The sequence below is a fragment of the Sesamum indicum genome, linkage group LG8 (genome assembly GCF_026168435.1).
Source record: "Sesamum indicum cultivar Baizhima isolate 11 linkage group LG8, ASM2616843v1, whole genome shotgun sequence".
Taxonomy (NCBI): Eukaryota; Viridiplantae; Streptophyta; class Magnoliopsida; order Lamiales; family Pedaliaceae; genus Sesamum; species Sesamum indicum.
Window position 1 is genome coordinate 4,027,445 of NC_142664.1, and position 14,060 is coordinate 4,041,504.

Genomic DNA, 14,060 nt, shown 5'->3' on the forward strand with positions numbered 1-14,060 from the left:
CCAACACATATTTATTTATCTTTATTTTTCTCTTTCTATCTTCATAAAATAAAACAAAACACCCAAAAATCGAATCCAAACACTATGAAAGCTTTTCTACAAAACGACGATGTGATGTCAGTTCAATTAAGTCTAGTATTAAAAAAAGAAAAAGTCAAAAACTTTCTAGAACAATATCACTTGATGATCGAATCATACCACAAATTTTAATAATTGATATTAAGCAACGATAGATACGAGTAAATTATATTCACACTTCTTAATATTACGTTTAATTATACAAACATTTCATATCATTATAAAATTATAAAATACATCCCTGCATACGAAATTTTACAAATAAAAATCAAAATTAAATTACATTGACATCTCTGTATGAAGTAGTATACTTATAATTTTACAAACGAGAATGAGTATTTGTGTAATTAGATGTAACCTCATATACGGTAGACATAATTAGTTTACCCAATACATAAATCATGAATATAAAATGACGAGTATGCCCTTATGAGCATAATTAAATTAAATTAAACTTATACTATTTTTTTCTTATCCCGATTTAAAAACCAGCACACTGTGCACAATCTTATAATATGTACACACCAAACCTGAAATTCTAGAAAGTTAAAAGGTGCTGATTAGATCAGAAGAGCACACCTTTTTTTACATTAGCGATTTAACAATGGGTCTTAAGTCTGAAATGGTAGAAGTCGCAGTTCACATTTAAAAAGGAAAGTCGCAATTTAACTGTTCCCTTCACGAGGACCAGTCTAAGCCAAATGAAAGTTGGTCAGATAGATAAATAAAAGGGACAATTATACTTTTCTTTTTTTAGTTTTAATGTAATTACATATAAATTTTTAAAATTTGAAAAATTACACCTAACATCCATAAAAGTTTGCTTCCGTCAAATAAATAAGTTCGCTATTGGTTAAAATTCACTGAATTTGCTGATATTAATGACAAAATTGAATGAAAATTGATATTTACCCTTGATTGATTTAAAACTAATTTATTGTAGGTCAAATAATTTATATCGAACTAAATTATTCTTATAACAGTGAAGATATACCTCCTCATATGTATTAACGTTTGAAGACGTATGAGGGTAATTTAGTCATAAAAAAATTATTTGACCTGCTATAAGTCAGTAATAAGTCAATCGGGAGGAAATATACTTTTTTTTTTTATATTTTTTTGTTAATAACAGCAAATTCGATGAATTTTGACTAACGAAGGGACTTATTTGTTAGACGAAAGCAAACTTCAGAGATATTAAATGTAATTTCTCAAATCACAAGGGGTAATTACACCAAACATCAGGAGAAGAGAGTGTAATTATCCCTAAATAAAACCTAAACCTTTCATAGCAGTTGAGTCTGTTGTCTTATAAATAAATTTGACGTTATGATTTTAAATTTTATCAAACGTGTGAATATTTATTTCACTTATTATGAAATTATTGTAACTAATACTTATTTCACTTGACGTGCGATTTTATTATAATTTATTTAAGAATTTATTGATCCAACATCGATGAATTCATATGTGGTAATTGATATTTATTTAAAATACAAAAAAGAAAATGCATGCTAGTGAATTAATTAATTAATTAATTAATTAATTCCTCCGTGGACTTTCTAGATGGCGGACAAAATCCCGCCCATGATCTCAGGGCTGCTCCTACGCCAATTCATTTTTAATTCATAATAATTAGCTTCATCAAAGACTTTTAGCGCCTCTTACCTTTTATTTATTTATTTTTGAAGTATCATAAAAATCTTAAAAGAGATATCGTAATCGTATATTCACGATTCATATTTTTTATGTAATAATAAATATTATATTCTATTCAGACTACGTAAAAATAATTAAAATATCCTTTACTGTTAAAAAAAATGCCAAAAAAAATTCCAAATTGATGTAGTAGATCTCTAGAGTCGTTTGATCATTGTTAGATCAATGGTTTAAATTAAATCGTAAAATTCGATAATATCTATAAATACACGATCTTTTATATGTCAATATTAAATGATTTTAGGTTATATTTCTCGTCGATTTATTTAATTTAACTATTAAAAAACTATAGCTAGAATCTACTTGATGCCCTTACCAACTTTTGTGAATGAACGCACATTAAAATTAGTTCCGGACTTGAGACTAGAAAAAACAAATTGGACATATATTTATTCTTTTTAGAGAAAATTATACTTTAAATCTTACCATATAGATATTATTGCAATTTTGGTTCATGCGTTAAGGCTCAATACTTTTGATCCCACAAAAAAAAATATTATATTTTTTTGTCGCAACCCCATTTTAATCGTTAAGTGAGAGATGAAAAACTAGTTTTGAAAGATCAAATGTGGTTTTTATGATTTGAAAACCACCAAATTTTTTAAAGGAAATTATATTCGATTTTATCTCAATTTTTTGTACTTCTAACCATGGTTAACTAATAACCCACTTCTATTAGTTAACAAGAACACTCGTTTGATTTTCGTTTGATTTCTAACTGTAGTTAGCACTCGGGACTAAATACAACAATTTTGATTTTATAAGACTAAAAATGTTAAGGTCGTAAATTATGAGATCAAATGTGCAGCATTCTATGTATATGGAATTAAAAGGGTATTTTTTCTATTTTAAGGTATCACAGAAAGCATAAAAGAAGATATATATTTAGAATTTATATTTTCACTTTAAAATATTAAACCATCCGAACTCAACTTGGCAAAAAGCAAGTTGAGACCAATTTGGGCCTATTTGGACTTCCAATCAATGAGATAAAAAATTCTCAGCACAGCATAAAAGACAATTTGGATGCTAGGAAGAAAGAATCAGACCCCATGTAACTGGAGCCTGAGGCCCAATATCAACCCAGCCCATATTCAATGTAATACTTCTTTCTATTTATTTATGGTTCTCTCTGTTACGAGGTTTGATGAAATTACATGTAATTTTTTTTATAATTTAAAAAATTATACATAGTATTTTTTATATTTATTTGTGTTTAATAAATAATTTATTTATTAGTAAAATTTATGAAAGTTGGTGATATCAGTAAAAAAATTAAATAAAAATTTATATTTATCTTTTATTGATTTATTAAAGATTTATTGTGGATCAAATAATTTTTTTTTAATACAGCTATCCTTATAAAAGTAAAAAGATACCTTGTTGCATATATTAGCGTGTGAATATGTATAAAGATAGTCTGATTAGGAAAAAAAAATATTTATTTGACTTATAAAACGTTAGTAATAAGTCAATTAAGTATGAATATTGATTTTCATTCAATTATTTTTACTGATATAAATAAATTTTTTACATTGGGATGAATCTATTGGTTGACGGAGACAAACGTTATAAATATTAAATATATAAAATTTACGTGCAATTATAATAAATTATGAGATATGGTGTAAATATTGTATGTGAACTCTCACCTCCTTTTTCCACATCACAAATAAATGAATCCTCCTATTTTAAGGGGGGAGGAAGGAAATTTTGAAGCTAAAATTTTAATTTAAGCCTAAAATAATATAGGAAATTTGTATTCCATCAATTATTCATATCTAAAAAAACGAGGGGAAAAAGAAGTAATCAACTGTTTTTTTTTTTTTTTTTGGTTGGTTATAAAAAAGAATAGCGCGTAGCTAAAAGGAGTGAAGCTTCAATTCGTATCTCAGTGTTAAACTGATATACCAAGAAAAAGAGAAAGAAAAAAGATACAAAAAAACAGAAGAAATGATATATGGATAATAAGTTTTTATTAAAAAATCCGTTTCACTTCAACCGAAAATTAAACGGTGAAGATTTCGCGGCACGACTGCGCAGACGGAGGAGCTGTGGGATGATGATTCGTCATTGTCATCGGCTACGGCGGAGTTAATCGGAACGAGGGAGACGATGTCGTCCGTACTTCCTCTCTTCTATGTCTCTTATTAATCGGACCATATCTAGCTTGTCCTGTGGTCTGCTGGCAATTATTCCTGTAAAATCAAAATTGTCGATGAATTTTTTCTATTGTTGATTGATTTTGTAGGTAATTTTGTGTTGTGGATTTGTTATTTTTGCTGTGCTTCGTTTTGTTTAGCTGCTGAAATTGAAAATTTTATCTGGTGGTGAAGGAGAGCTGCATTGTTTTCTTTGACCTTTTTTCTTTGAGTTCTTCACTTGGTCGTGATGGTCTGATATGTGTTAGTTTCTGCATTTCGAAATTGATGCTTCGTGGACATTAGAGATTGTTTTGTTTGGTTTTCTAGTTTGAATGGCGGTTTCGTAGCGTTCACTTAGTTCTGGTGTTAGAAGCTCTTCTACGGCCTAACAAAAGTGTTTGTTTGTTGCTCATTGTTTATTCATGCGGTTATAATTTGTGCATTCAACAAACTTTTTGGCTTTTTACGACCGCAATGTGTTTAGTCATGTTGCCATCAGCAGCAGAATATGAAGTGCTGCTTTTGACGTATAGCTGACATAGTTGGTGTCATATCTGTTTTCAAGGAAGAAAATTTACCTGTAGTTTTGAATGTCTCCTGGTACAGACTATCAATGTATAAATGTTTTGTTCTGCTGCATTAGGCAATTTTTTTGGCAGTTTCAGGTGGGAAAGAACACAATTGTACTAAAAGAAATTAATATCATGAAACCTATAAAACAAATTAAAATTTTATGCTTAGTTTTCCTTCCAACTAAAGTTAATCTTTTAACTTATTGTGAACACCTGATCTGGATTGTAACCATATTCCTGCACCTATGCAATCCTGAAAACTGACACTTATCTTTACCCTTCATGTCGTATCTGCAGAACATGATCTGCATTTAACAATCACTATTTCACTCATGCAGGTATATTGATGCATCAGCTTTAACCAGATTTGGATATTTGTGTTCATAGAAGCACTGGAATTTATAATTAGGAGAAGTTTTCTCAGAAGTGTGTGGCAGGGTTCCGATTAACCTCACATGTCATTTATAGGACTGAATAAAATTAATCAGTTCTGCAAGTGTTGAATACTGATGTCAAATGTCTAGGAAGCCTCGATTTGTGACATGGAGAACTTCAGCAGCTGATTTATCCTTCCTTTTTCTTCTCTTAAGGTCACGATTGAAGATTGATTTCTAGAAGTACATTGGGTAAAAAATCTGGCTGTGACGTTGTCATGGCTACATGTTAAATTATTGGAATAAGACATAATATATTTTGAAACCATCCTGCTTTGTCTATATACAGCTGATGTTTTTTGGGACATCGATTTGTAATAGTTGACATTGTAGTATAAGGAAATCATGGAACAAGCATCAGAGAAAAAATTTCCCCATAATGCTGAAGATTATGAGTTGTATGAGGAAGTTGGAGAAGGTGTTAGTGCTACTGTATATAGAGCTCTTTGTGTTCCACTAAATGAGATTGTTGCCATCAAAGTTCTTGACCTTGAGAAGTGCAATAATGACTTGGTACGTCATCTTCTTTTGATGTACTATTAAAGGGGCATCTTTAGTGAATTTACTGGCTGACACCTTTTGATCATACACATTTCTGCTTAGCTGCCTTGATAATTTTCTAAGAGTGAATCTTTTCCTTCCTTCCTTGCATTTGCTGCCAGTCAGAGATATTAGGTTTGTCATTTTCAAGTAGGCTGTTATTTGGTTTTTCTATTAATCTCTGGAAAGGAAAGAATGTTTCTAAAATTATGAAGAAGCTTGTTCTACCATAAATAGGCACCGTAGGGAAGCTTATATTCAAGAGTAATATACTTCATACAGAACAACATTATCTGGAGACTGTTCAGTTTCCTGATATTGACTATGTCCAGTTAGAAGAAATTGGGAGTAAAAGACTTAAGTAGCAGATGGAGGGGAGTTTGTGGAATGTTTTGTATTGAAGGGTATCTGAGAAGTAAGGATTTACCATTAACAGATGTGCAACAAAAGAGAAATTTTAGAACTTTTCTGAATGATAACAATTGGGAGGCATGACTCCCACTTGATGATTTGGTGAATTTGTATTACTCCTATATGCGCCTGTGGCTATGGTCTCAATATCTGCAAGGTTTAGGTTCTTGTCCTAATTTGTTAGCATATGATACTTCCTAATGCTGTTTGGTTTCCTCCGCCTCCTTCTCCACGCCTTTTATTTTTTATGTTGGGTTGTCACATGAATAGGATGGTATTCGGCGTGAGGTACAAACAATGATTTTGATTGACCATCCAAATCTCTTGCGGGCACACTGCTCCTTCGCCACTGGGCATAATCTATGGGTTGTAATGCCTTACGTGGCTGGGGGATCTTGCCTACACATTATCAAATCAGCTTATCCAGAAGGTTTTGAGGAGCCTGTTATTGCTACATTATTACGTGAGGTCCTCAAAGCACTTGTTTATCTTCACGCCCATGGACATATACATAGAGATGTAAAGGTATGACTGTCTCACTTGGTTTCTTTAGCATTTGTTCCTTTTCTTGCGTGCTATATATTTTGATTTATTATTTTTGAGTTAGAACCATGTTTTGCTTTCCAGCATGTTATTATCATGTACCGTGGTACTGTGGCAGGACTCCTGGATGTTTATGCCTAGTTTGGTTTTATTTTCATTTCCAGTTTTCAATTTTTGAAATAATAATAAAGTGAAAACATGTTTGTGTATGTGTATTATCATTGAAAATGTTTTATTGTCATTCTCATATCAATACTTTTCATATATTTTTTACATGCATTTAAAAAATTTCATTCATTAATTTTATGAACTAATAATATATTTTTTTCATATGCTTTGACATGACATCACTAATAATATATTATGCATACATGTTCTCTTGGTTGTTTTAGTTCTCTTCACCCAATTTAGGAAGTAAATAATTCTCATATGCTATATGGTTTATCATTTATGAGCAATCCTCCCAGGCAGCAATAGTCTTTCTTCCTGCTTTAGTTTTACCATCCTATGACTTTTCATTTACTTCTGTCTCTGGGTATGATGTCACAGGCTGGGAACATTTTGGTTGATTCTAATGGCGCCGTTAAATTAGCAGACTTTGGAGTCGCTGCATGCATGTATGATACTGGTGATCGTCAGCGTTCAAGAAATACGTTTGTTGGAACCCCATGCTGGTAAATTATCTTGCATGAGTGACAATGTTATCATTTTAGGTAATTATTATTTTCAAGATGGACTAATTTTTTTTTTTTTTTAAATTTGGAATCTTTTTATTGCTTAAATGTACATGTATATTATAACAGGATGGCTCCTGAAGTCATGCAGCAAGTACATGGATATGATTTTAAGTGAGTATCTGCTGAATAATTTTTTTGTACCATATATTTCTTAAATGTTATTTATCTATTTCAATTGATTTGAAATCCATCTTGCACTAACAGAGCAGATATTTGGTCATTCGGGATCACAGCTCTTGAACTTGCTCATGGTCATGCACCGTTCTCCAAGTACCCACCAATGAAGGTTGATAAATATTCATTTATATAAAACTTGTATAAACGTGCATGTATAACTGGTCTTGACATTCATCCTCTTAAATGCAGGTTCTACTAATGACTCTACAAAATGCACCACCAGGGCTGGACTATGAAAGAGACAAAAAATTCTCTAGGGTTCGTATTTCTCTAGAAATTTTTTTATACTAATAATCTTGTCTGTCCTTGTTAAAACAAAATCTTTTGCAGTCTTTTAGAGAAATTGTTGCTGCTTGCTTGGTGAAGGACCCTAAAAAACGTCCTACCTCAGAAAAGCTTTTGAAGAACTCATTCTTTAAACATGCACGCTCGAAAGAATATTTGGCCCGCACTATGCTTGGTGGCCTGTCCCCTCTAGGTGAACGTTTTAAGATGCTTAAGGTCTCGCGCCCTTCCTGTTCTCTTGTTTTGTACAAAAATATCAGTATCCTGTGTTATTATTTAGATTGTGTGAATTTCTCTGAAACCAAATTGTTATTTAAGGTAAAAGAAGCTGACATTCTTGTACAAAATAAAGCAATGTATGAGGACAAGGAGCAGTTATCACAGGTGAGAAGCGGCCGATAAGTTGTTTCAAATTTGTGTTTGGGAAAAAGAAATACACAATAGACATCATTTCATGTGGAAAAATAATATTACTTTCTGGTTATGTAAGTTTGGTGTTTTGTTCTGCCTGGCTTTTGAGTTTTATTTTGAATTGATTTGCATGTCTTAATTCATTTGACATTCATAAGACGTTGGAATCCTAATTATAGGTCCCTAAACTGGCAATAAGACCTCGGAAATGTATGCTACTTTAAAATGTAGTTCATAGAATGCGTGGGATGAAAAATGCTTAGTTTCCCAGGATGAATGACCAGGATGTATTTCTAATATCCAGTACAACTGCCTAGGATATGAAGTTGTATTTCTGAAACCTAAAAGACATTAATATGGAGAACACATCAATGAAGTTGTATGAGGAAAAGAAATAATTGGGAGATGAAACAGATAAATGTGATAGTGGTCTGGAGAGAGTATCATTGAAGAATGGACAGCTCCTTGTTTACACATATATTTAAATGCAGTTTCATTTATGGTTTATAGGTTGTCTTCACGCTTTCTTATACATCGGGTTTTCCCATGGCTCTGTAATATCAGTTTTACACCTTAGTTGAATAAGGATGGATATGATAAGCTAGTTGTAAATAAAATCATGGATTTCCATTATCTACATATCTGAAGATTCTAGCCAGCCCTGATCATTAGCTATTGCTATATGCAGCAAGAGTACATTCGTGGAATCAGTGCATGGAATTTCAATTTGGAGGATCTGAAGAATCAAGCTGCTCTTGTATGCCATAGTCCTCTAATCAGTTGGTAAAATTGGTTGGATTTCTTACAAAAGACAATTTGTATAAAGTCTTTGGTTGCTTGCAGATTCCAGATGATCTTATACTGAATTCAGAAGAAACAAGTGTTAGTGGGAGGCATGCAGATGGACAAGATGATGGATCTCCTGTGGTGGGGATGTACTTGGAGAGGACTAATCATTCTAAAGCTGCATCTCAATCAGAGGTAAGTGTTACAGCCATAGCTATTGTATCGCTCTCCATTCTTTTCTCCTGTATTTTCTTTTTCTACTGTACTAGCTCCTCCTTGTTTCCTTATTACCTCTCTTCTCTTTTCCGCTGATCTGTGAAGTTTGTTTCTTTTTCTTAGGATGAGCTCAGTGATATACATAATCTGGAGAGTTCTCTTGCTGCATTCCCTATGAAACCTCTTGAGGCTCTCAAGTATGAAATCATGATCTATTTGACCTGTTGGTTTCTGCTCTTGTTACTTAGCTATGAGATTGCTCAGTAATACTTGGTGCCAATTTGCCAGAGTCTCGAATTTATCAATATTTTAAGGACCATTGTGTTTTCAGACAGCGAGAGCATTCTCTCAAAATGATTCAACACAGAGAAAGTGGAGAGATAATCTTGAATCTTAATCATCTTGATTCAAACCTCTCTTGATACCTACTTACAAAGTGGAAGGATACTGAAATGACTCTTGATTCTCTTCTAGAGAAAACTTAAATAGTACCTTGATTTCTCTTGTTCTTTGTAATGTGTTTTTGAATTTGAACTATTCTTCTATGTGACATCAACATGCTCGAACGACATATTGAAGAAAAGAACTCTTGGATGAATTGTTAATTGTACACTCATCCTCATGCACTTTGTTAAGTTCTTGTCATTTCATCAACTTCTATCCTGACAGCCATAATTATGATCAAGCTGACAGTTCTCATTTACTTGCTGCAAATGTTGACGCTTTATACCTTTACGTAACTCCTAACTCCTATCTGATGCAGGACTTGTTTCGATTTTTCGGAGGATGATATTGGTGGTGGTGCAGATTCTGAACAGCAAAGTCAACAACAGTCATTCACAAGTTGTGTGGATCAAGAAGCAGCAATGTATGCTGGTGGGGATTCTGGTCGAGTTGGCTCCATATCACATTCTGGAATTGCAGGGCATAGAAATTTTTCCAGTGGCCAATTGATACCGGATAATGTACTCTCTCCTAAAAGGTTTATGGGTGATGGAGATAGGTATGCTGCTTCTTTAAGATTTGCGAAGTAGTTTTATTTTGAGAAGGTATTCTTTGGTAGTTAAATGCTGTGGTTGCCTCCATGGAATTCCAACTTCTGATTTATGGTGAAGTTTTAGCTTCTGTCAAGATCTTCTGTGAAGTATGCCCCTACTTCCAACAGTTTGTGGTGTTGAAAGACTATTTATTTTGAGCACACAATGTTTTCTTTTTCACTGGCCTTTCTTCTTCTCCAATGGCCCTTCCCTTTTTGTTTCCTCAAATCTTTAGAGAGCAAATAATTTGTGTGAGGTACAATCTGAATAATTCTGTTACTTGTAAAAAAAGTGAATTGTTCTATAGCTGTAAGGTTTTATGGAGGAATCAGACAGTCATCCATGATTTACTCCTAAATGTACTGACGCAGAGATGCTATTGTACGGGTTGAAACATGATAATTAATTTTGCAAGTACCAAGTATCAAGGCCCATATTGGTCAATTATTTATTCTTTTACACGAGTCTTGTATACCATAGATATCTTTTTTTCTTTCCTTTTTTAATTTGTTGACCCGAGAAATGGAGAAAATTGATCCGGTAAAGTCTCAATATCTAATGTAGCTATATGTTTCTTTAACACTTTCTAAAGTAATTCTGCACTGTGTTTTATTAGTTGCAAAGATGTTATCATCTACTCTGCATTCTTTTGGTTGTAATACATCACCTATATTAGTTCTTGCTTTCCTTGCATGCATTTTTAGCAAATTATAATAATTATATGATTTTGAGTTAAATGAAGGGAATATCTACAACCAAGACATCTGAGAGAAAGGAATTATAGTGGTCCACTGCAGTATCGTCCAAAGAAAGACTTTAGTAGTTCTATTGCTGGTAATTCATTTGGAGTAAAAGCTGCCACGTTAATTTCTCCTCTAAATGTACCTCAGATTTTGTGAAGTTCTTTATTTTATTATATTTGTATGCTTTAAATATGTTGAAACTTGCATTTTAGGGGAGGATGCATCACAAGGGGCTGTTGTTGAACGGAAAGGACGTTTCAAAGTTACTTCGGCAGATATGAGTGCTAAGGTATAAATTGTACTCTTTAGTGGTGTCAGCTGTGGTACCTGTTTGGGTGTTTGTTTTGGCAACATCATATGAATATGGGTTAACCTCCTCGTGGTCAAATCAGTAAGATCGACCTATCCTGTGATAAATGTCAGTTCTGGGGTATGTTTCTGATGTCCTGTGTATTTGACTCTGCTTTGTGTTTACTATCTGTGACGTTTTGGTCATTACAGCATGAAATTTTGTTTCGTGCTTCCAGACATTCTGCTCATAAAAGAGGAGTAAAGAAAATTTTTCCTCGTCTCAGATCTTAAAAAATTGACTGGACTACATTGTTTAATAATCTTCCCTATACAAATAGGCAACTTAAAGGGTTTGATATCCAAGTATTAACTATTAGTTTCCATATATATTCACATTACATTGATTATGTTATGGACAGCAGTAATAGGTTTGAAATGGGTGCAAACCTTATGGAATTTTGGTTTCTCAATTTTGCTTGCAGTATAAAATTTGACTCTTAATTGTTTGCTTTTTATCTTGAAAAAGTCCATTTGTTTTATGAATTCTTGAATGTATCCTTGTCTCAGAACAAAAATTTGTGTGAAACTCAGCTATCTCTCGTTCAGGGTCCTATAAACTTCTTTAGCCCAATTTCTGGTGGTTCCACAAACTCAAGGATGGCTAGCTCTGCAGCTTCTTCGTTTCTCCAGTCATTGAGATTCATCCTGCAGCAGAACACCAAACAAAGAGTATGCACTGCTTAACTCAATCACATCTTCCTTGATTGGTTGTTGTTGATCTATGGCTACTCATCTTGTCAGGAAGAGTTACTTAAAATGATCAAGTTTGTCGAAGAAACCTCCGGTAATGCCATATATACTTGATCTCTAGTGGACTATCTACTTTTAATTTTTTATTTAAATGTGTTTTTGCATCTTGCTATTTCTTTTGCTACATGTGTTATTGTTGCATCCTTTCTTAGACCTTGTTATTCCTGATTGAGAAAAAAGGTCATTTTGAGGCTTTGAGTGGAGGGGGTAACAAGCTGAAGACATTTAAAGTGTTTATCTAAAAAAGTTTGTTTTTTCCTGCATGCAGGCAATTCTGCTGAGTTAACAGAGGCTTCAATGTTCGACCTTTCGCAGGTATACTTCCTTTTCTTGGAAAAATCCATGAGTGTCTTTAGGCTTATCAATGGATGGGTATTGCCCTACTCGAACCCAGAACCCAACAAATACCCATAATAATTTTTTATACCTTACCCGTACCCTACGCTATAAAATACCCATAGGTGTTACCCAAATTATACCTAAAAGAATTAGGTAGAGCTTGGGTCTTACCAATTTGAGACCTATTTTTTTTTCCTTTTAGAATATGTTTAAAAGAATAAAAGTTCTTAAATTTTAAATTTACATTCAAATCAAACAATGTATGTTACTAAATTAATTTATAAGTGGATTTTCATGACGTGCCTGTCGATAACTAAAACTAATTACTTAAATTCAATAGGTGCAAATTGAGAAATTTAAATAATGACTTGATTTTATCCAAATGGCGCACCGATATCAATAAAATTTTAAATTAATGAATAAATGAACATCTTTGGACTTAGACTATATCAATATTCATGGGTATTTTAGGGTATCAAACCAATACCCATACCCATGGGTATTTTAGGGTATTAGACTATAATCATATCCACTCATTTAATTTCACCGGTGTAGGGTAGGGTATGAGTATGGTTCTCAAAGTTATTTTTTGGGTATGGATAGGTATTACCTACCCCTTGCATGTAAAATTGTTGTGGGTATTTGTTGGGTATGGGTAGGGTCTCTGTTCTAGTCAGGAAAAATCACGATCTCTTCCTTTTTGGCCTAAGTTAAGGAAGAAACAATGTGTACTATATTATGCTTGTTACTTAATTGCAGATTGTCCCTCCTGCTTCTGTCAAGGAGCAAGAGTTGCAAGCTCAGCTTATTCAAATGCAACAACGGTATGATAGAGAAAAGCCTTTTTTTGTAGGTTCGGATCTCACTAATTTTACATTCTGCAACGCTGAATCAGTTTCAAAATGTCAGGGTTGGAAGTCTGGTTGAAGAAGTACAGAGAGTGAAGACTAAAAATGTTCAGGTTTGACTTTGAGCTATTGCTATATAGAAATGGCTAGTTCTTTTCTCGAATGACTATCATTTATCATTTTCATTATTTCCCCGTAACACAACAGACAGCATGAAGGATTTCAGATTGCTTTCAATGTGGATTACTTCCCAAGTGACATGTTTAGTTACACATGAAAATAACATGAGATATGCGTCTGGTTTTGTTTTCAGTTGGAAAGAAGATTAAATTCAATGCCCAGGCAAGACGACAGGACACGAGAATGATAAGTGTGTTTCTCCCCCCTCACCATTCCTTTCACGTCTCATCTTTCTTGAGTCAGTTTTTCATGCACAGCTCCTATATAGCAACGAGTTTTCAGCATATTCCAGGTATATATATATATATATTACTGGGGGGATACACGGGTGTATAAAGGCGCAGACTTTCTAGTTGCTATTATTATTCCTCTGCTATTGTAATTAACTTATTTCGTACCCGACCTCCAAATCGCAATCCTTGAACCAAATGCTGGATGTTTCTTTTGGCTTACTGCTGCACAGTGCACAGTATGTAAATCATTTCAAGAATCCCATACAAGGTGTAAATCAAGTGAGTCAAAACTGTTTATATATCAGGAAATTGGGGAGAGTATATGCTTCAGGAGAATTCTTGCCCCAGGCTTTTCGGTGTACTATTGCGAGACTTGCAAACCTTCACCACATTCCAGGATAAAAACTTGTCTCTAGGTTGCACGCTGTTAAACGCGCTATGCCTTCTGTATAAGCTTGCGTAAACCCAATCACTATGTTTGTTTTCATTTCCAACTTATTTCCGAGATAAGTCAAAATATACCCAA

General features: G+C 33.3%; 1 protein-coding gene across 2 annotated transcripts; it reads left to right on the top strand.

The window, feature by feature from the left end:
* Positions 1-3,660: 3,660 nt before the first annotated feature.
* LOC105167714 (serine/threonine-protein kinase BLUS1) lies at positions 3,661-13,855 on the top strand. Of its 2 annotated transcripts, XM_011087531.3 has the most exons (21): positions 3,661-3,917; positions 4,852-5,460; positions 6,169-6,423; positions 6,991-7,115; positions 7,245-7,289; positions 7,383-7,464; positions 7,545-7,613; positions 7,686-7,856; positions 7,959-8,024; positions 8,740-8,808; positions 8,895-9,032; positions 9,177-9,250; positions 9,817-10,056; positions 10,833-10,924; positions 11,046-11,122; positions 11,731-11,853; positions 11,926-11,968; positions 12,203-12,249; positions 13,033-13,097; positions 13,183-13,234; positions 13,435-13,855. In XM_011087531.3, the coding sequence occupies exons 2-21, from the start codon at positions 5,293-5,295 to the stop codon at positions 13,486-13,488; spliced, it is 2,055 nt and encodes a 684-aa protein (XP_011085833.1). In that variant the 5' UTR covers positions 3,661-3,917; positions 4,852-5,292; the 3' UTR covers positions 13,489-13,855. The 2 variants fall into 2 exon arrangements, with proteins under 2 accessions (XP_011085833.1, XP_088740017.1); XM_088883891.1 differs by lacking the exon at positions 4,852-5,460.
* Positions 13,856-14,060: the final 205 nt, after the last annotated feature.

What these genes read in the sequence shown, in the direction of transcription:
- LOC105167714 (XM_011087531.3), top strand. Translation starts at nt 5,293, where the DNA reads ATGGAACAAGCATCAGAGAAAAAATTTCCCCATAATGCTGAAGATTAT. An exon ending in AACGTTTTAAGATGCTTAAG is followed by an intron (nt 7,857 to 7,958) that starts GTCTCGCGCCCT and finishes TTGTTATTTAAG; the next exon opens with GTAAAAGAAGCTGACATTCT. An exon ending in ACAAGGAGCAGTTATCACAG is followed by an intron (nt 8,025 to 8,739) that starts GTGAGAAGCGGC and finishes TGCTATATGCAG; the next exon opens with CAAGAGTACATTCGTGGAAT.